This window comes from Dermacentor albipictus, chromosome 4 (assembly GCF_038994185.2).
Source record: "Dermacentor albipictus isolate Rhodes 1998 colony chromosome 4, USDA_Dalb.pri_finalv2, whole genome shotgun sequence".
Classification (NCBI taxonomy): Eukaryota; Metazoa; Arthropoda; class Arachnida; order Ixodida; family Ixodidae; genus Dermacentor; species Dermacentor albipictus.
This window is the reverse complement of record NC_091824.1, coordinates 139,745,349-139,767,204: the sequence shown is the minus strand read 5'-3', so window position 1 is coordinate 139,767,204 and position 21,856 is coordinate 139,745,349. Positions and strand designations below refer to the sequence as shown.

At 46.8% G+C, this 21,856-nt stretch overlaps 2 protein-coding genes across 7 annotated transcripts in view; one reads left to right on the top strand and one right to left on the bottom strand.

The window, feature by feature from the left end:
* LOC139059352 (uncharacterized) overlaps positions 1–21,856 on the bottom strand; it is an 82,746-nt gene that overhangs the window by 24,948 nt on the left and 35,942 nt on the right. Inside the window, exon 3 of one of the 4 annotated variants that reach the window (XR_011514107.1) lies at positions 1,080–1,215. The exons of the other annotated variants lie outside the window; for them this stretch is intronic. The gene's annotated coding sequence lies outside the window, so the exon portion shown is untranslated. Of the gene's footprint in view, positions 1–1,079; positions 1,216–21,856 lie in introns of those variants that run through there. 4 annotated transcript variants of the gene reach the window in all.
* Positions 1–21,856, top strand: part of LOC139059353 (methanethiol oxidase-like) — a 423,146-nt gene that overhangs the window by 370,019 nt on the left and 31,271 nt on the right. For 2 of the 3 annotated variants that reach the window (XM_070537646.1, XM_070537647.1), the window contains exons 2-5: positions 1,002–1,207; positions 13,864–14,049; positions 15,441–15,558; positions 16,507–16,689. In XM_070537646.1, coding sequence (XP_070393747.1) covers positions 1,002–1,207; positions 13,864–14,049; positions 15,441–15,558; positions 16,507–16,689 — 693 coding nt within the window. The remainder of the gene's footprint in view (positions 1–1,001; positions 1,208–13,863; positions 14,050–15,440; positions 15,559–16,506; positions 16,690–21,856) is intronic. The other variant, XM_070537648.1, reaches the window with a different exon arrangement.

Genomic DNA, 21,856 nt, shown 5'->3' with positions numbered 1-21,856 from the left:
CTTCAACGGGGCATCGCCACGTGCTTTTCGCCTTAATATCGTTATATGATGTCCAGAAAGCTTTGTTTTCTCATAAACTTTATTCTGACATTGATATTTAGTGCCCCTTGAATGCAAGCCTATGTAGGCATCCTAGGCAGAACTGCATCCCAGTGCCTTCTAGCAGCCCCGGGGCAAGCAAGGCATTGGATCACACATGCACGAGGCCGAAGCCAATAGCCAGTTCCCACTTGCCGATGTGTTTCTTTGCCTGTGGTTGTACAGCGTCTTTCGCACATACCGTGGCTGAACAGCTACTATAGCGCGATGGCGCTGATAGCATAGCTGCTTCTTCACTTAGGACACCCTCGACACGCCCCCGCGACACAGGCGAGTCTCAAGGGGGCCTGGAAATGACACTCCGAGGTCCGATCCACGGGTAAAGAAACCGTTCAAAAGGTGTGAACTGACTACCTGGGTCGGCTTGCGCGCATGCGTGACTGAATTTCTAGAGAGCAGCGGGATAGCAGTTTGGCCTCAGCCATCATCATCATCATAAAAACTTTATGGTAAGACTGAGGAGTTTGGAGCACGCAGGCTCTTGGGCCCCAGCACGACCCCACTGCACTCAAGCGTTTATGTTGCTTCGCTCCATGACGCTGGCCGCCCGATCAGTAGCCATAGTCTGCACGACCGGGTCTCCAGAGCGCAGCAGGGTCTCCCAGTCCTCCCAGGTCTTCAGGTGCTCGAGGCCCCGCGGGCCACTATTTTCCAATTGCCTTTGTCCCCACCTGTACAACATAGTCCTCTAGAACGAAAACAGCGCTAATAATGGGTCCAGAAAAGTAAAAAGACACCTCGCTGACTTCATCCAGCGCTTCGTTTGTTAGTGCGCGCCTTTTTTTCTCCTTCTTCGTAATATAAATGACTGATTCTGCGTTCGTCCACTTTGATTTCGAGGCTAGATTGTCGTGACTCTCTCCTTTGTCCCGTTCGATGTCACTTTTGGCCCCTACATGCAGGGTGCGCTAGCACCGCCAACCGCGGCGCCAACCGCGTGGGAGTGGAGCGGTGCCCGGACTCGGTCGGCTATCGCACCCCACTCGAGGCCATGACCGAGGGTGGACACGAGAAGATGCTCTGGCTACCATGCTCGGTGCCGCAGAAGGACAGGCCCGACTACTTGGCCACCGTGTGCGTGGATCAGGACTCCCCCGACTACTGCAAGGTGGGACCCTGCAGGCAATAAGTGGCTATTCTGAATGGGGTATAGCCACTCTGTAGTAGCAACAGTAGCCGTAGAACTTATCCGCCCGAGAATAGCACGAAGCTCGCGAAGCTGCGAAGAAAGCCTATACGGACTTAGGAATGCATAATAGTGCGATAGCGGAAACAAAAAACTTTAGAGGGAGGGAGAAAACAGGAGCATAGTGGGCGCTAAACTTCAACTGTTTATTCTGAGTTCGGTGTTCAAAGAATACAAGTGCGCATGCTTGCGATGGTCACTTAAGAAATTACAGAAACGTGTCATGCAGCTGTAGCTGGACCCCTCCCAAAGATAAGCAGAGAGAGCGAGAGAGTGAGAGTAAAATAGAGAGAGAGAGAGAGAGAGAGAGAGAGAGAGAGAGAACAAGAATAGGAAAGGCAGGGAGGTCAACCAGAAGAGCATCCGGTTTATTACCCTACACTGAGGGTGGGGAAAAGGGGATAGAAAGAGAAAAAAAGGAGAGAGTAAGCACCGAGTGCGTGTGGGAGGGACTCTATACAGAGAAACACTATGAATGGTCTCTTAAGCCGGTGCACTTCAAGTATTGCACTAGTGCACGAATCGCTTTTCGACCTAGTCACGGGTGTGGCCACGGTCCGAGTATCTTTGACTCGGTGAACGGTCTCGAGTCCGGTCAGTCCAGCCCGCAGAGAGAGACGTTGGACATCGTAGCGAGAGCAGGTACACAATAGCTGCTCGATCGTTCTCTCGCAGCTACCGGAGTCGCACATCGGGCTATCAGTCATTCCCAAACTGGGCACGTGCTGGTGGGTGAGTTGGTTATGCGTGATTACAATGAAGGCGCCAAATTAAAACAACGTGCGTTGTTTTATTTGGCGTATTCGTTGTAATCATTCCCAAACGATAAGCAGAGGTGTCGCTAATTCAGTGCGTCCCTCTTGAGTGCCTCAAGCGGCCAGTCGCGCGACAATTTTGCATGTATTCGCGGGCTTCTTTCAAGATTGGGAAAACAAATTTATGTAGAATGTATTGAGCAACAGAAAGGTGTATCGGGAGTTTTTCATGTCTCTCTACAATTTTCTCATTGACACTTTTCACCTAACTATAACATCTGAGAAGTTTATTAATTAGGATTAATTATGGATAGTTGGAATGCGAAAGATATTCTGAATATCTCCAAGCGATGGCAAGCAACATTGCCTTGGCTCCGCCTTGCTATGTGGCATTCGCATATTCTTATATGTGCATACCCTGCATATGTGTAGTGCATGTGTTTGATGAATTTGTGATTCTTATAGACAGCTGAACAAAAGAAGCAGCGCAGCATAGAAATAGATGAAGGACGAGATGGGCGTGGAATGGCGTAAACTTCCAGCGATTTTATAGATGTCCGAACCATCAACTTGAGCAAATTATGACATGCGTTGCGTGGCAACGTGGAACATGGCACTTGCCACGCGCCAACTAAACACGGGGAACCACTGCTACGGTGGAATGTGCCTGCTCCTTGCGGCATCGTATGGTTCGTCTTCACGCTGTTAAAAAAAGAAGTCTGCTTACTCATAAAATTAGAATTTCTTCTCTTCAACAGCTAAGTCCACTTAAGTGAATTATTTTACTACCAAATACATTCAAGCTTTCTAGTTTCGACTCGCAAAAATTTATTGCATGTATTTAATTTCGTTGCGTCTTCGTCCCAATTTCTTCGGAAGCTGAGGAATTGGTACGCGTGGACAAACAGCGTTATCGTTTCTCACACAACTTCTGATAATTGTTCGAAGTGTAGTTACACATTTCAGCATTTCAGAAAATTCAAGACACTGTCGCGAAAACGTCGCAGAGGACACTGGGTATAAGCGATTGGGGCAATGCGAGACGAAAACGGCGAGAGGTTAGAATTTCAAAAAACGCAAGCCGGCGGTTTAGTGACGTCAGCGCCGCCGGATTCCATAACGTTAGAAATGATATTGAACCGAGCGAAAATTGGATCAACGTGAGTCGGCTGTTCAACGTGTACGTGCGTTCTGTTTCGAAAGCTTCGAATTCTCGCTTCTCTTTCTGTTGTCTCGAGGCGGTGTCCTTGGCTGCCCACTCTATACGATGCCTTCATTTCTTTTTTTCGTGCATTTACTTTTTGCTCCCGCGCGTGGTGCTGCCGTAAGCACATTCTTTATGTAAGCGGGTTTCTGCGAGGCGAAACAAAAATTGAGACACGTCAAGCCTTTTCGGATATCTCCGTTTGCCTTTGGCGTGAGTAATGCAGTTGTTTGCGCCTCCTGCGAACGAACGGTGGTGGTCGCTTCTCGCCGCAATAAGAGATGTGTTCGCTTCGAAAGACGCGTCAAGAGGCGTTCGTCGTGGCGACGAGAAGATTTATCTGTTGGCGAGGGAAGGCGCAGTATGTATCGGCTACGAGCTTTTTTTTTTTTTTTACGGATCGCTTTTTCTAGGAAGCAACAGCGAAGGAAGTGAAATACGTCAGATGTTTGAAAAAGTACGTTTATCTGTGGGAACAGAGTAATAATTCCTGGCTTCATGCCGGAAAGAAAGACGCCTAGAGAAATACCGTCAGTTACAGAGACGCCATGCAGAAAACACCAATGTTTCACTATTGCTTTAAGGAATAACGGTCACCGTTTTTCTTTTTCTTCATTTTTTTTGGCTTCACGTGGCAGTCTTTGGCGAGAGAAACGTGCTCATTGAACGTAACTCTAGAGGGACAAAAGAAAAAAGAACAGCAGCCTTGTGCGACCTTGCAGAATCACAACCCAATTTCCAGCGAAGCTGCTTCTTTCGAGCAGTTGCAATAATAATTTCATTTGCCTGTAAAGAAACCATATACTTTAAAACGTTGCCCCTATATGACCGATCTGTTTGAAACCTTGACCGCATACAAAGCCTTCGAGCACTTAATTGTTAGCACTTAATTTTTTTTTACGAAGGTAGGTATTAGAATTCCTCTACACACGTTTTACAGTGTAGTTTTACAGTGAAGGACAGTGGCTATAGAGTCATCTCCAGTTCCCACTTTTCGAAAAATGTGATCTTGGTTGGGAACACAATTGTCCCAGGGTGGGTGGAATAAATTCTGCGTTGCTGTAAAACATACTTAAAGCGCTGCAGATTGCTTGCCTCCGTAATTTGCTGCAAAGGCTGAAACGAGTATACAGTCTTCGAACTTTGCCAACACATAATCCCTAATATGCTCGTAATTTTACAGAAATACAAACAATGTACCTTGTTTACTTCACCGAGGACACCGGAAAACAACCTGCTACCAGCCTCGTATAATGCATAAAAAAAGAGGGTTCAGTAGTTACCTACAACGCTTCTAATTTATGCTAATGATAAACCTGGTATAACGCGTCCCGGGAGATTGGCAAGCATTGCTGAAAACGTCTGTGAGAAACTTTCGAACACTTGATTAAGAATTGTTTGGTAAAGGCTGCAGCTGATGCACACGCATTTAACTTCGCACAGAGATTTGCCGTAGCAGTCCCCTAATTTCGCTAATTGTGATCTCGGTGGCATTCGTTGTTCTTCCAAGGCAATTAGATAAGTTGTACGCTCCGCGTAAGGCACATTCGTAGCGCTCTGGAGCCCTTGCATACGTAATTGATTTCAAAGTCAGCAATCAATCCACTCCACTTTGGAATTTTGCCTGCACATCACCTGTTACTTCGAATTGACATTCACCAAATATAATCATAAAAAATAAACCGGAAAAACGAGCTGAGTAACTAGTTGGGCTTGTTGGTTGAACGCAGTGGAAGGCTACAGCGTGAGAACCGATGGAGACAAAGGAGGCACACAAAGTGTCTGTGTACTTTGTGTGCCTCCTTTGCCTCCGTCGGTTTTCGCGCTGTAGCCTTCCACGGAAAAAGCAAGGTTCCATAATTATTTGTAACGCTCCTAACTGAGCCAGAAACTTTAACATATTGAGTCAGATTGCAGTTCAGATAAACCCCATGTCTACCGAATATAAGGTTTTTTTTTTTTTTTGTAACGCAGAGTTATCGCGGGACATCGGGAAACGTAGCGCTGATAACGGCCGCGGGACACTTCCCCAAACTTGCTTAAAGAGAATTTCCTTTTTTGCAAGAGCTGTATTTTATCCACAGACATTTATCGTCGCACACATATTCGCCTATAGTGGCATGACTTATTTCGCGAACCTTTATTATAATGGCACTTGTAGTTACGCCTGGGCAGCGTGCCCAATGTCACGCCGCTCGTAACGCCGCAGAGCACTTGTATATTCTGCCTAAATACAACTCATAACGTATCCCTTATTTTCGCCACATATGAACAGGCTGCCTTGTTTATGTCGCCGAGGACACTAAAGAAATCAAGTACGGACCCCCATATGACGTATGATAGGCGTCCCTCAGCTGTAAAAAGATTGCTCGTTCCCTGGTCCTGTCCCTATAAACAAAGTGAGACTGTGAAAGCCTTGCATGATTTCTTTGTCTGATTAGTTCCTTGTGAATAGTGCTTTTCGGGTGACGTAAATTATGCCTCGCAATAATGGCATAAAGGCTTTGTCGTACCACTGAAATTTTGTATCTTTGGTGTGCTTTCCTTTACTTTACTTCATTTTATTATTGTGATATTGCTTTCCCGTCACTGACTTTTTATGCGCTTTGCATTGAAGTGATGCATTTAATCATGAGCAGAGTACTTGTGCTTGTCACAGCTCATGCGCTGACTCTGCAATGTGCATGTTCAGATTTACAGTTCATGTCAACTTCTTGGTACATTTATAAAGTCTATTTAAGGAACTTAACTCCATGCGATTGTGAAAGCCTGAATTATTTCCTTTTCTTTTTCTACTTATACTTTTCTCCAGTGTAGGGTGTCGTTTTGTAATATGTGTGTGGTGTGTAGCTGCAGTTTTGGGATATAGCTGGCTCTTCAGTAGCCGAACATTCTATATTGTTACAGCTAACAAACAATAACATGAAAGTAGTAAAAAGAATATGCGGTTCAAGTAATTATTTGCAACACTTCTACGTAAAATAGAGGTATAACAATTAGCTTAAGAAGGTATCAGCAGTCGTGTATGTGCTCTTTTCTGGAATACCATTATAATTTCTTAAATATTAACGCAATAATTTTAATAATCCATCTGATGTTACGAGACGAAATCATTTCGACACACACGCACACACACACACGCACACGCACACGCACGCACACGCACACGCACACGCACACTCACTCACTCACTCACTCACTCACTCACTCACTCACTCACTCACTCACTCACTCACTCACTCACTCACTCACTCACTCACTCACTCACTCACTCACTCACTCACTCACTCACTCACTCACTCACTCACTCACTCACTCACTCACTCACTCACTCACTCACTCACTCACTCACTCACTCACTCACTCACTCACTCACTCACACACACACACACACACACACACACACACACACACACACACACACACACACGCACACGCACACAGCCGTCTTCCGGCCCATTCCTGACAAGGCTAGAGTGTGCAGGTATCTATTGAAGGTTATCTTGTGCCCATTTACTTGCGCGAGGTCGAGAAGCTCGCACGGTCAAGTGCTACTTGCACTCATGTTTTGTGTTTGTTTGACTGTTTGACGTGCACGCGAGACACCGACAGAAGCTGGCCTCTTCGATCGCACACATCAGTGTAGCAGACCACTATCTGATGACTTTGTTTTGCGTCCTTGGCCTGAAGTAAACAGCACAGTCTCGATATAACGGCATCTCTTGCCTTTTTACAAGCAGCTGCCGTTTTAGCCGTGCCGCAACGTGGTGGACATGCATATTTACAGAACGGACGAGAGGTTGGTCTGAACTATAGTTTGCTCTGTACTCTGCACAAAAAAATAGATGGGAGGAATGATGAATGATGAGAAAACGGACGTAATTACGCTTTCTCTTGTTATAACTGACATTAGACAAGGAAACGTGAAAACGTCTTTTGCCGCAAACGGAATCTCTGGGGAGAGTTGTTAGCGTTTTAGCACCGAATCTGCAAAGAAGCGGACAGAGACACGAACTGAACTCTCCGTCTGCTTCTTTGTAGATTCTGCGCTAAAACACCAGTAAGTATGAACTGCCAACGAGCCCGAACTAATGCTTTGCTCTTGGGAGAAGCGCTCGTTGCGAGCATTTCCACGGTGATGCGAGGTGGCGGTGGATCTTTTGTTTGTTATTTCGTCGAAGATCAGTTCGTAAATAAGTGAAGCGCACGGAGAATGCCGACTCTCGCGTTCGGTGTTTGGCTTCCGCGCAGCTTCCCGCTTCTGTTTGCTTCTGGGCTTTCACCGAACGCTCGGGGCTTATCGGCTCGGGTCCGGGGTTCACGTCGCACCGCCGCACTTTCGGCTGCTGTTGTTGCTTTTGTAGGCAAATGAGGCTTTCCGGCGAGCTTTTCCGCGGTCTTTCTGAGATCGCGGAGTGCACGCTTGTCATGTCAGCGTTGTGAGGAAGTTTGAATGGCTTCGAGCATTTTTGACCCGGCGCGTCTCTCTGTCTCTTTCGACCTTTCCCGGTTTCGGTTCCTGGTTCCAGGGGGACAACAAACTCTGATCGGTGAAAGTTGATTGGCGCTAAAAAGAACAAATTAAAGGCAAGAACTGAAAGTTATGCGGGAGTTTTATCATTCCAATGAAATGGCCGGGTTATGAAGATTGTGTCATAGTGGATGACTGGCTGATTGATTTCGATAGCACTTCGGTCTCCTTGCTTATTATGTTTTCGCTTGCATTGAAATCTAGGTACAACTGCCCTTTTTTGCCTATTGTTCAGTCCGAAAGCGCAAGAGAATAAAAACAAATGTTTCATCCTGAAATTTTCGTCAGGTTTTGGCAAATATAGGTGACAGGTTTCCGCAGTATACGTTCTGACCTCCCGTCTTTACACCAATACCGGTAATCATTTATCGTCAACGATTTTTGTCGTGAGATTACCGCCGTGTTACTGTAAGAGTTACTTCCGTCGTGACGACTATAAAAAACGTGTATTCGCCACTAGTTTAAGCTTACGAGCCAAATTTTACTTATCTTTAGTCACATTCCTCCTGCCCCTCTCTCTCGCTTTTTCTTTTTTTGAACTGGGTCCTTCCACCAGATTGTAGTCACCACCGCCTATAATGGTAACGGTGACCTTATGCCCAGCAGCAGAACGCCATATCCACTAAGCTGCCGCTGTCGGTGATGCATCAAAAGCTATCCAGGTAAAGTGGCGCCGAAAATGCATAGGTGACAAAAACTGAACAGCGTGGTTTGGTTACTCTTCACTGTGAATTAATGAGGTCGGGTTTTCTCGAGAAAAAGCAGCTGAGGCTATCTTTCGCGAAGCACCAGATATTGTAATTAATGCAAGTTAATGCACTACCTGTGAAATTAAGTATATTGGTTACACGGATGTGGTCATGTTTTTTTTTATTATTATATAAATTTTCTTCAAGGCTTGCGGAGCTCACAAAAAAGTACAGACATTTTACAGAGCACTACTAAACCTTTTTCAAGCGAGAAGACTGAGGGAAATGGTCTGTTTTGCTTGTAGAAAGCCGGAAAGTGCTCCGATGCGGAATGTGAAGTTCTATTTTTCATTCACTATGCAAAGGTGATGTGGAGGTAAGCAAGGCGAGAAAGAGAAGCCACACGAAAGCATCACGTGCACACACATAAGCGATCGTTCATCACTCTACCGCGAGCTGTCGCGCAGGCCAAATCGATTTCCGAAGCTATATCGTTTCTTTTTACTCTCAGCGAGTTTGATAGCGTAGCCACATGCCTATCGTTATGGCAGTGTTGATTTACTTTCACCGAGACAAGCAAACGTAAACAGACGAAAGGCGCCGTTCGTACATGTAACCGGGACGGAGAGATAGGAGGAGCAAGTACGCTTATCGTCCTGCCATAAGCTTCTGTTGTCTAGATCGAATTTTTTTCCCGTGTAAGAGCAGCGGTGTTAGGTGATGCGTGATGTTATTGTGTGTACCCTAACTTGTCTATTATTCGTGTTAAACATGTGCAAGCGCTACATAGAGAGAAAGAGAAGCGGCCTAGTGATTGTTTCCTGCAACAGGCACCGCGCCCACCCACTCGAGAAGAGAGAAAAAAAAAGGAAAAAGGAACAGGAAGGAGTGGAAAAAGAAAAGAAAGAGGAAGGCACACCACAACGTATCACGTCATACGCAGAGTACGGGCGCGATACAGAGGAAAGTCGTGTCCCGTGGTTGAGAATTGTAGCGCAGCTTTGCGAGCCGCGTATCGAGTTGAATGCAGGACCGCAGTAAGTTTCATTCGAAACAGTGAGAACCTGTAATTCTTGGTGCCTTCAGGTAGAGCAGGCTGGGCAGATCTCCGGTGATCCTGTTAGCACTTACACTCTTGAAAAATAAACTTGCAGAATATTTGCCTGTCAGGCAGCTGGAATGACGTGATGCGCTCTTGGGGGGAAAGGCCGATTATTGACGCGGGAACTCTTTTTACTCATTTCAGGCTACAAGTGTGTCGGCTGAGAAATCATGAACTTCCCTAACATTCATCAATTTGCGGAACATATTGAGAGAAGTGCCAATCAATTAAGTGCTGCATGTAAACATTTTTTTTCTTTTTGGTAGAAGCAGTTCCACATTCAACAAATGTTGGTTAAAGATAATGTAATTTCAAAAGAAAAGAGAAAAAATGGTTTGGGTTACATGGCACCGACAGTAGGTTATACAGTAGTTTACCACCTTCCTGACGAGGAAAAAAAGAGGAATAAAGGGAAAGGCAAGGAAGTAAACTAGATGAGAATATTTGGTTTACTATCCTGGACTAAGGAAAAAAAAGAGGGGAGGATAAAGTGCTAAGGAAAAGAGAAAGTCTACCATCGGGGTGAGCGCAGCACAGGCGCGAAACGGAAATCACGCTGAAGGCTGTAGTCGTTCACACAGGCCAGCTGTCGAATGAAGCGCTCCAGTTTCTTTGTTGAGTCGCTTTTGTGTTGCCATCTTCTGTGCACGAAATCATGATTGTTGTGTCCAAATCACTGCACTAATGATCCCGCCATTTCTTGAATTCCTTACTCTCTAGCGAAAGTAGGTTGCGAATTGTCGTTCCTTTTTTGTCATTTGAGACAGGAATCTTTTTGATGGTGTGTGTTTGGCTTTGATGCTATCGCACAGCTATATGGAACCTGCTAGATATATTTTTTTCTTTTCTTTGTTGATAGTGACTGCTCCGTGTATGTTAGAAGATCGCTTTTTTTTTTTGTGCGCCCCCGCAAAATACGCAGAAGTGGCTATATTTCTTTTCTTGTGCGGTCTTTTATTACTTTATTTTATGCGAACGAATACTCAGCGCGTGGTATACCAAGCTGCTTAATAGCTATAAGGATTTATTTCACGTCACACCATGCTTTCACCTATACAACAATTTATTTATCTTGGAGACAGTTGATGTTCGCCTCGATGTCGGTGAGGGAAACTTGAAGTCATTGGGGATGTCGCGAAGTCACATTACAATAGGCAAGGCTGTGACGCTGATTGCAAGAAGTTAACTGTTTATTAAGATAGAATAGGCAAGCGATAGAATGGAAACAATTTACACAGACATCAGACTACGAGTCAAAAGTTACAACCATGTTACAATTTTGGTCTTCTTTCGTTCAGCCAAATCTCCACCGAATCCCCTTCCAACCTAAGATTGTCCCCAAACACCCTCCTCTCCCCATCGTTCGTCCAATCACACTACGGTGCGCGCAGTGTGCACACAACGGGGCTCCAGGGTGACACTATCCGGAGTTAGAATGCTTCAAGGCCGTTGCCACAAGCCCTTTGCAGTGCAACGAGTCTCTTGTCTCACAACCTCGCAAGACACACTTCCACGAAGAAAAGGCTTCCACGCCCCGTTGGGGCTTCTGGCCCGTTTGCAGAATGTCTCGGCATAGGCGGTTTAGCGGCGAGGGGTTGACTTCAAGGTCACGGCACTGCTTCTGCGAACCGACTGGCGGAAGCCGCAACTCACAGTCAACTCACTTACGCGCTCTTCGTAAACCATGGCTCCACCACCCCCTATGGCTATAACTTTGTGCCGCCGTTTTGTTGTCGAACCACGCGTCTCTTTTGACCACCCCGCGTGACCCTTACATGCAGCCACCCGCACAAACAACGCTGAACTCCTCTGAGGCGTTGGCGACTTGTTTGCTATTAGTGTTTCGAATATCAGGATGAATGAAGGAATGAATGAATGAATGAATGAGTAAAATAAATGCGGCATTACTGCATATTTTATAATATATGAAACGTGCGCACAGACCAAAGCATAGTGTTTGTTCAGAGAGCAGTTTGTCATGTACGTGAGCGTCGACTGCACGTACGTATATAGAAAGGCGGCGAGATATACTTTGGCCAGTCTTAAGCATTTTCATGCAAAAAGAGGTTTCCAGCGTTTGACGAATGTTCCGGCAATGTCTGCCCACTGCCATAACACCCTGGACTTGCACAAGTTCTCTTGATTTGTTCTTATTGTTGTTATTGCTTGAAACCATGCCCTCACGGTGCAATGAGCCGCGCGATTTTTTTTTCTTTTTCACCTTTCCACATGTTGTTTTTCCCTGTAAAGCATTCACTACCGCAGAGTAGGCAGTGCTGAGGGGAAGCTACTTTCACACACAAAAAAAGAAAGAACGCGCAATTCGAGATTATTTTAGTGACTGCGCAATCAGCATGACCACAACCATGTTTGAATGAAAACAACGAGCAAAACAACCCGACTGACGGGGCCTGCGAAGCGGGACATGCCATCCAGAAGGATAAAAATGAATGCTATCCCGTAATATCCCGGTCTAACTCGGCAAGGCCTAAGGAACAGCGGCGCAGTTGAGGCACTTTCAGAAAGCGCAGGTGTAGGCCAGCTGGCGCATTTAATCGGCTTAATGCACAGTAAAGGACGTCGTTTTTGACATATTATTTAAAAGTGAGTGAGCGCGCGAATGCTTTTATTTTTAAAGGTGTCATTGGTTCTTGCGTTGCAAGGCCTTGTCATATTCTATGGGCCGTCTGGGCGCAAGTAATTTTGCACGAACGTCACGTGCCTACTAAATTAAAGCCCCTGAGAGTGTTTCTGTGAAAGCGACGAAGGCATTTACTTTAAATATCCTAAAAACCTGCGTCGTTTACCTCAGATTTCTTTTTCCTTGGAAAGAAAGATTTTAACTAGAGCTCACTAGTTGCATTTTAGCTTCTGGGCTTGCGAGGTGTGCGGTTTATTGAGAATATTAACAATGGCGGTATAGTATAACAATAGGCATAGTAAACCTACAGAGAGAGAGAATTGAAGGGGTAGGAAAGATAGGGAGGGGGATGGAGGAGTGAAAGAAAGAGAGAAAGAGAGAATACATGAGTCTTGATTGCACTTTCACATGCCCTAAGCCAGCTGTGGCGTATCTGAAATCGGGCACTCAAATCTGTCACCTTCAGGTACGGTAACAGAGCTCGAGTGGCTTTCTGGGCTGATAAGCTGTGAGGCCAGGCTCCAAAAGCCTTTGTGTCTGTAAATGGCCTATCATTCAACCTATTCAAGGCACACTGGAGAGTCTGGCTTTCCTTATCGAAGCGAGAAGAGTAGCTATCCCGCAGACACACGTGGCTGAAACAACGGGTAACTCTCATGAGCTTGAAAAAAAAAAGAAAACTCCGCCGTTCTTCTGTTCTTGTTAGTGCGTTCGCCATCTGCTTTGTTTGCAAGTATGTTGCGCGATAAGAACTACAATATGCGCCCGTGTTTTGGTGCGCTCAACACACGTACCTTGTGAAGAGATTAGAATCACTACAATATAATGTCACTACACTCATTGTATAGGACTATTCTTATTCAATATGTACTTAAAATTAAATACAGCCATGGCCTTGCATCACTAGAAGCCAGACGGAAAGCACAACTCTACCTCTGCAGTTGAAAGAAAATAAGAGCAGGAGTTGCAGCTCTTCCTCGTTTTGACAGTTCTAACAAAGTTCACCAACAGTTTGTATATCCGGACCCTGCTCCGTGTTTCTTTCATTTACTTGGCAATTCTCGAGTGGAGTCTGCCGATTGTCAGTAGCTGATATAGTTAATGAAGATAACTTCTCAGAAGTATTGCACGAATTTTGTTTTCGCTGACCAAGAGACCACAGACATAAACGCTATAAGGCTCCTCAACGCTTTCACCCCTGTACAATGTCAGGTGAGATTCTAAATGGCGCCATACTCTTTTATTTTTTTCTCTTGCACATTCCGTACAGCAAAAATTTTTTATATTTATTTTTTTCATTGTCTCTCTATTTTCAAATGCAGCTGTTTTCTCGCTGCTGTTTTCCGCCAATGTAAATGACGAGGTGTGTTTTCATATCTTGCTTTATCTTATATTCAATTGTTTCGTACTGTAGGAAATTTCAAGCACCGATGTAATCTGTGGCGCGCATGTATTTCATTGTGTTCATTGTACCGGTATAGACGCCACCATTGTGACAGTCGTGCGTAGAGGAGTAAGAACTTGTTGCGCGTTCTCGCAAGCACGATTTAGGGTCCTAACTTAGGCCTCATCGAAGGGGTATACAGGGAACAGCCGGCTTCGAGTGTCACCTGATACTCGTTTCCCGCCACAACAACGCGCGACGTGTGTAAGCAGGTGGTCCACCGGCTGGAGATGCCGTACTGCGGTGACAGCCTGCACCACATGAACTGGAACACGTGCAGCAGCTGCTACGGCAACCCGAGCAAGCGACGCGACAAGCTGGTGCTTCCCTGCCTCGACAGCGACCGCGTCTACGTGATCGACTTGGCGCACAATCCCAGGGCGCCGACCCTGTACAAGGTAAGCGCACGTGCCCGAGCCCGCGTAGCTTGCGTTTCGCAAGGCGCTGAAATGAATAAACCAAACGAGCGATCTCTTTTCGGGCTAATGACAGAACAACGACACCTGGTTTCGACGTCCTTTTTCTTTTTCATTTCGTTTCTTTTTTTTATGGTTTACTCGAACTTTCAGGTTCAAGCCTGCTGTAATTAGGGTTCCTGTAATTAGGGTTCCCGGATGCCGCGTGCAAAGGGGCATTGTAAAACGACGTCGTCACTTATTTCCCGCGGGGATGTCTGTTTTGAGCCTATGGGGTAAACAAATTCAAGGCCCGATAAAAGAGAACAAAGTCTTGTCAACAAGCACTGCACCATCCCGTGTGTTCATAGGAAGCCCTAAGCGCCGCAGTTGGTATCGACCTCAGGCACCGTACAACGTATAACAGTGCATGGAATTTTAAGCGCCGGGGATATTGTAACGGGGAACAATAAACTGAAGCCACGCAGGTTGGCGGTTCGGCTAGCAAAAAGAACAGTGTGGCCACCTCCTATACTTGAGCGCTCGAGCACTCTAGTAAAACAGCCGCGTGAGCCGCGCTTCACCCATGTTGGACAACTGTTTCGGGTCACGCGAGGGCGTGCTATAGGTCGGGCTTGAGGCTCTCCCATGGGAAATGTCCGGTACACGAACGGCCACGCCATTTCAACCACTCTTGGAGCGCAAAGGGACGATGAGGATGCACAATTTTGTTTGCGTGCGACCTGCATGGGAATAAATAATTGCTCTCGCACGATTGCCCAGCATTACAGGGCACATGGTGACGAGCCTCGGATTAATTCTGGATTAATTTTGACCACCTGGGGTTACTTAACGTGCACAAATGCACGATGCACGAGCGCCTTTTCTCGCTCTCTCTCTCTCTCTCTCTTCTGCATTCCGCTTCTATTGGAATCGAATCCATGACATCGTGCTCATGCAGCCCCAAGCCGTAGTCATTGAGCTACCGCAGCGGGTACGCAGTGGAGAGAGAGAGAAAATAATGCAGAGAAAGGCAGGGAGGTTAACCAGAGGTAGTTCCGGTTGGCTACCTTGCACAGGGGGAAGGGTTAAGAGGGATAAAAAGAGAAACAGAGTGGAAGGGGGAGATAGAAAGAAAGGGAGGCAAGCACGAACAAAGCGCGTACACTACAGAGCGGTAGGGGGCGGCATTCTTAGAGTCTGTCGTGAAGCCCCGTAGACCGCAAGAACCTTAATAGCGCGAGTAGGGCCTTCAACCGTTACGAATTGAGAGGCAAACGCTGTCGCACCGTGCTGTTTACTTTCGCTCAGGCTTTGCCTCCGTCGGTAACTTTCACGACCTGTAGCATGATGCGCTAGTACAAGAGCCCAACGATGTTTTTTTTTCGCGACAGGTAATCGAGGGTGACGAGCTGCACCGGGAAGGGCTGTCGGCGCCGCACACGCCCCACTGCCTGACCAGCGGCGAGGTCATGATCAGCACCATGGGCGACGAGAACGAGAACGCCAAAGGTGCGACGCCATACTCGTGCTTTTTCACCCTTCGCACGGCGCGTTTTGTTGGCTAGCTAGCAACACCTGTGGCAGTTGACAACCGACAGTGACGTTCCGCTGATAAGTAGAAGGTTGCGGTTTGGTTGCCCGCCACGTGTACGAAGAAAAAAAAAGAAGCATGGAGTTTACTACAATAATCACGACAGGGAACCCTAGCGCTGCCGTCGTTCAGCCATCATGCGAATGACGGGAAGTACGTGGATCTGTCTTATCTTCGTGCTTGTGGATTCAGACGTTCTTGTGGCTTTGTTTATTACGCTTTATATGCCTTCGTTCTGGTATATTTCCGAGTAATCGAAAGCGTTCCCGTGTTGAGATGTCCGCACGGGGTAAATGCTTCCGGAGCCCTTTGTTCCGGTACGTCGCGTAGCCCTTTGTTCCGGTGCGTCGCGTAAACCAGGCATTGCGTTTGGCGTGAAGTGTCATGAATCAGCTGAGACGGCGTTTGCGAAAGATGAGAAAAAAAACATAGCATAGCGTCCAGACTTGACCTGAACTCGTCATAATGATTCATGACTTAAAGCACCGAACAGAGGACATGCGTTATATGTCAACACTTCCTTAATGTTTTCGTTCAAACATATTTTTGGTGCGTAAAACACGAGTAAGCTAAGCAGTACGACTGGCCTGAGCGATTGAGTTTGTACGCGCTTGCCGGTGATGCACAGTCTCAGACACCATCAGATCTCAAGCACTCGCAATGTAACATGGATGCGCACTGCATTGACAAGACGACCGCGCACTGTTCGGCAGAGCGAAAGAGAGTAGCGCTGCTTCAAAAAGACATGCGTGATTCATTATTGCATGATAATAGTGAACGCAAACGGTGCGTCCTAGCAAGTAATACAGTACACCGATTTTTTTCTCGTCTGCCACCCTTGCATCCCAAGTCCTTACATCTCGCAGGAAGCTTTCTTCTGCTGGAGGAGCGCACATTCAACGTTCGCGGCACGTGGCAGCCACAGCTTGACGTCTCCGACTTCGGCTACGACTTCTGGTACCAGCCCCGGCACAACGTTATGGTCAGCAGCCAGTGGGGGGCCCCATCGGCCTTCCGCAAGGGATTCAACATGGCGGACGTTGAACAAGGTGGGTTGTCCGGCTGCAGTAAAACGAGAGCTAGAATGCTGTTCATATTCTTTTCATATACGTTATGCGCACGTTGTTGAATTACTGACTACACTACATTAAATTAAATTACTCGCATTAATGTTGCAGGTATTTCAATGTGCAGCCGGAAGTAGTAAAAGGTGACTGTCATATTCGAACGCGCTATAGGGCGCAAGCATATCGCAAAATTCAAGTAAGAGTAAGTCGCTTTGAAAAATCTTAAACTGCAAGAGGAGTGGACCGCAGTCGCTTGTCGCAGCGTGCGTCACTTGTCCTTGTTTGTTTCTTTCGACATTTGTGTGAAAACAGCTTCGTGCGAGCATGCGCCTCCCATCAAAGTGCACGCGTGGAGTGCGACGAACCCATTTGCAAAACTAGGTCGCCATGCCATCTTGTGCCGATTTCACAACCGGGCAAGCTGTCTGGACTTTCTTGCAACTCGTCTATATGCTAATTTTTGTTGCAGTTGCGCGTATCGTCAACTTCCATATCGATAGCGTCGATCATCGAGAATTTCCCCTCAGCACTATCTCCGCGAAGCCGAATTTCAGCCGAGCGCTTGAAAGATTGAGGAGTCGTCTGTAAGTTGTAGTGGCGACGTAAATGCATTTAGAAAACTGTAGACATTTATTTAACGTACCGTCTGTTAAAAGAGGAGGGTAGCCCTATTAGACACTGGCCTACACTGGCGCGAGGTGGTGTGAGCTCCGGTTACCGTCACTGGCCTGCGTTGATAATATTGAATATTGCATGCACTCTTGTCCTGGCAAGTTAACAAAGCAGGTCAGTACCTATTTACGAACGCTTATTCTTGCCGTGTTTGTATGGACTTTAAGCGAGCGTGGGACTTTTGCGGTTCTTAAATAACCATCAAGCGTTTGCCGTGAATCTTATCTTAATGCTACGTCAGGCGCATCTAAAGGCGCTTTAAACCGGCTAGACTCAATGGAATTATCCGGAGCGAAAGTTGTTAGACCGTGGCCGCATCTGCCACTGGCGCCAAAGGCTATTTGTGCGCTGCTCTTTTGAGGTGCAGCGACCTCAGTAGCACCTCTTACATATAGTCCTGGGCATTGTCTTGCATGAACGCAAAGTTCACTCTCTCCCACTTTTATTTTTTTATTTCACTTTTTTCTTATTCCAAGTGTCTATGTAGGGTAGCAGAGCGAACGCTCGTCTGATTGACCTCCTTTCTGTTCATCTCCTTGCTTTCTTTCTCTTCTCACAATGCCGTTAGAATAATTCGTACGGCATACCTGACTGGCGCAGTGACCCAGCCATCGAGTCCGTGCCAGCTGTGCGTTTAGAGGCCACTTTCTTAAATTTCACTAATGCTTTTTGGAAGAGCATCGTCCCCCTCGCCAGGAAGGAGAGAGGCTAGGACGGCAATGGGAACATCACCGAGATGGGATACTGGTCACGGTGCTGGGCGCAGAGCGGTCACGCTGCTGGGATGGAAATAAGGCCCAGCGTTGTGTGCCTTTACTTGTAGACTTAGCCCTGGAGTCTTTCGTGGTTTGATATGGGAGTATCGAGCTACGTAATGCATTTGTGAGATCGAAGTTACATTAACACAAAGAGGAACTGTGTATTAAAACTTGCACGACGAAACAAATAATGAGCGCAACGCCGTCGCTCACAAACATAACAGCTGTCCGTCATCTCAGGCCGTTGTCGCCAACCTGCCCCTCGCCCGAACGCACAGAGGCTGTTTATTATATTGGCGTTGGGGTTAAGTGCGCATCGCAGTGCGCAGCATGGGGAAATGACGCAGCACGTCTTAAGACAAGGATGCTGCGGCATTCTCTGCAAGCCATGGGGTTATACTGTCACTCATAAAACTTCTGACTGAACGCCTTCAACAAATAATTACCGTGTAAGCCCCTCGCTGTGCCACGGAGAACCCTTAGCGCTTTGTTTGCAGTTTTTCTTTATTACGTTACAAAAGCGAAAAAAAAAAGCTGCAACTAAGCAGCTGGTTTTTAATCATCATCACATCCCCATCATGATCATCATGCCACCACCATCCCAATAACAACAACAGAAATAAGAAATAACAACAATAATAATCATAGTTTCGTGCAGGTCGAAGGCCCTCTCTCTCATAGCTCTCAGGTATCCTTGTCCTGAATCAGCTTACTCCATTTGTATACTTGCTAATTTCCTAATTTCATCCCACCACCTCATATTCTGCCTTACTCAACTATGTGTCTTTTAACACAGCCGATAATAAACCCACACAGAGAAAATTAAAGCAAGATTAACAATAATTAGGGGATCATTTGAGAGTTAAACACTATCGCATGAGTAAACGTAGCATAAATATACTTCAGATGGCTTATGAGCAAACGTTCACAGTCTGAAATCTCGCGTGACAGTGAGCGTCGCAAAACTTAAGGCAGAAAACATTATAGGATCGAAAACTCAGCGTGTGTTCCCCATGTTTTTCGTGAGCGCTGCACACATATAATAAGATTAAAACCTATAATTGCTACACAACGACGAAACGAAGTTTCTGTAACTTCGCATTTGGGAAACAGCCCGCGTACGGAGTCATCGAATCAAGGCGTGAAAACGTGCCACCACACGCGAACGAAGATGTGTGCATAAATATCTAAATCTCGATATCCCTCCACTATTCATTTCGCGAGGATGGTACACCCGTATACGTCAAGAAAAGCAGCGTGCAGTTGTACCGTCCTACATTTCGGCAGCGCCCTCTTTTCCGCACTCCACGGCCCTCGACCCAAGTGGCCTGCAAGTCGAGAGGCTACGCAAGATGAATCACGCCAGCGCAATGAATGAAACACGCGGCCCGACCGTCTGCGAAGACACACAGTCGTCGTGCTGTCACAGCGAGCAGCGAGGCGCGATTCCTACGACCCTTGTGTTACACGGCAAACTGTGCGACGTACGCGATTTCCTGGCAGCGACTAGAGAGCGCCATTTATTTCCCGGCAGGAAGTGAGCGCGTGAAAAAAGGGTGCGAATGAAGCAGACAGCCTCTTAACTCGCGCTTCTTAAATACGTGCATGACGCAAGTGGGCTGCAACCTTGACGGTGCGCGGTAGCCGCGACGTTTGCTACGCCGTTACATCCCGTGCATTTAGACGAATCTTTGTGCCTTTGGTTTACTTTACTGTATCGTGTGTAACAGATGTACTTCAGCGCACAACAAGCGCGGACTTCCGGGCGGAATCGCGAAAATTTTAGTTAAGTTGCTCTAATAAAGATGGCCGACCTTGAGCACGTAACGCTGTGGAAGGGGAGAGTCGCGTACCGGAGAAAATGAAACATCGAAACAAGGCAATTGACATTGACGTCGATGCTACCGCGAGCGTGTTGCCTTACTTGTGCACAGTCAAAAAATATGCAGTAAATAACTCGAAACGTTGATCTTTCCGTGAGTGGCACGCTACTTGTCCTCTGTTTGGATACAATATTAAAAAAAGTAATGAAGAGCAAGTTTACATAATGTGCGCAGATATGTACACAAAAAACGCACGAGAAAACCGCGATACACGCGCACATAGCCGAATTTGAAGAACTTTACAGAGGGTCAGCAATCAAGGTATCTGTGCATAAAGTTTAGTTAGATTGAAGCCTGCGTCTAGGGTGAAATATGCAGAAGCAGCAGCGAGCCGTATTGTCCCAGAACATCGCGTAGTACATGACCATCGTGCAAGAGACTCACCGTCTTCGTCAGTGGGTCAAACCAGATCGAGAGAAAACCAGACGGGCCCCCATGCATGCCGCTAGAGAATTTACCTTTATTTTAAGGTTTCCGTTCTCCAGAAACTCACTTTTCACTGCACATTCCTCCTTTGCTTGGGAACTACACCTTGTACTAGATGCAATGCGAAACGAGCAGTAACGATATCGATAGCCATAGCCATCGCTGAGACCTGTGGCCCAGGCTGCCATACCTGCTTCGGATTTAGGAATTGCCGGGTGGATCGGTTCAGCCTAAACATTTCTCCGCCGCGTCAGAGTGGGCTTTTAGGAGACGTCGGTTGTTACCGATCCACCTTTCTCGATTCTACACGGTGTCCGGCTGATATGGACATCCACGCAAATTTTTGCATTTGCAGTTTCCTTTGATGGTTATGTTGCCCTAGACAGCAGCGTGTGTTGTTTCATGACTGCTTCTAACGGATGTGTAGGGAAGTCTTCCTCTTTCAAAAGAACATCGACAGCGATATCATTGGCTGACGCTTTCAGCGTGCCTGGTATCCTGCCAACGTCCTACTCCTGCAGGACATTTCAGCAGGGTGTTATGTGATGGCAAACACACAATCTTCTTCGGGCAGAAAGAAAGATGTGCGTAAGCTGAAAACAACTCAGCAGCACCATACAATATGTACGGGAGTGCTGAGAACACGCCCTGTACGCGTCCTGCTGGGAGCTACTCAGGGCGTCAGTTGGTCGGTGCAATTACACGTCACCTCCATAGATAGGCGCGTTCCCTAACGTGTTCGGCGTAGGCAGTACTGCGCGTAACTACCTCGTCGACGCGTACCCCATTCGCAGGCAAGCCTTCGTTGGACCCAGGGGAGCACTCCGGGAAAATGGCCATAAATCACGACTGCGACTCCTCTCACCTCTATTCCCGTCTCCCCTCCTCCTTTTTCGATTTATCTTCTCCCCTTTGTTAAAAAAAAACAAGCGAAAGAAATTAAACGGGCCCGCAGCTTCTCCAGTACAGCCATAAGCACTTCGCTTGGCAAAGAAGCCTCGCAGCTTCCGCATCAGGTTTTGAGGTGTTGATGCCGCCAGGTGTCGCGGGACGTCGTATCCCGGTGTCTGGCCGTGCGCGAGCACATAGGCTCTCCTTTGTTGAAGTCTCTTCGTCTAATTCACTTTCCTCCTCACGCCCCAACGAAGCGAATTCGTGCCAGCGCAGTTGCAGAGGACCTTGGGGGAAAACGGAGAATCACTGCCTGCCAGAGCTGACTTTTTCTTTTTGCAGTCTACACAACAGAGCGTCAGTAAAGTTTCTTGCACTAGATGAGAGAGAGAGAGACAAAGAGGAGGAAAGACAGGGAGGTTAGCCAGTGTAAGTACCGGCTGGCTACCCTGTGCTGGGGAAAGGGGTAAAGGGAATAAAAGGAGAAAGAAGAAGAAGAGGAGAAAAAGGAGAAGAGAA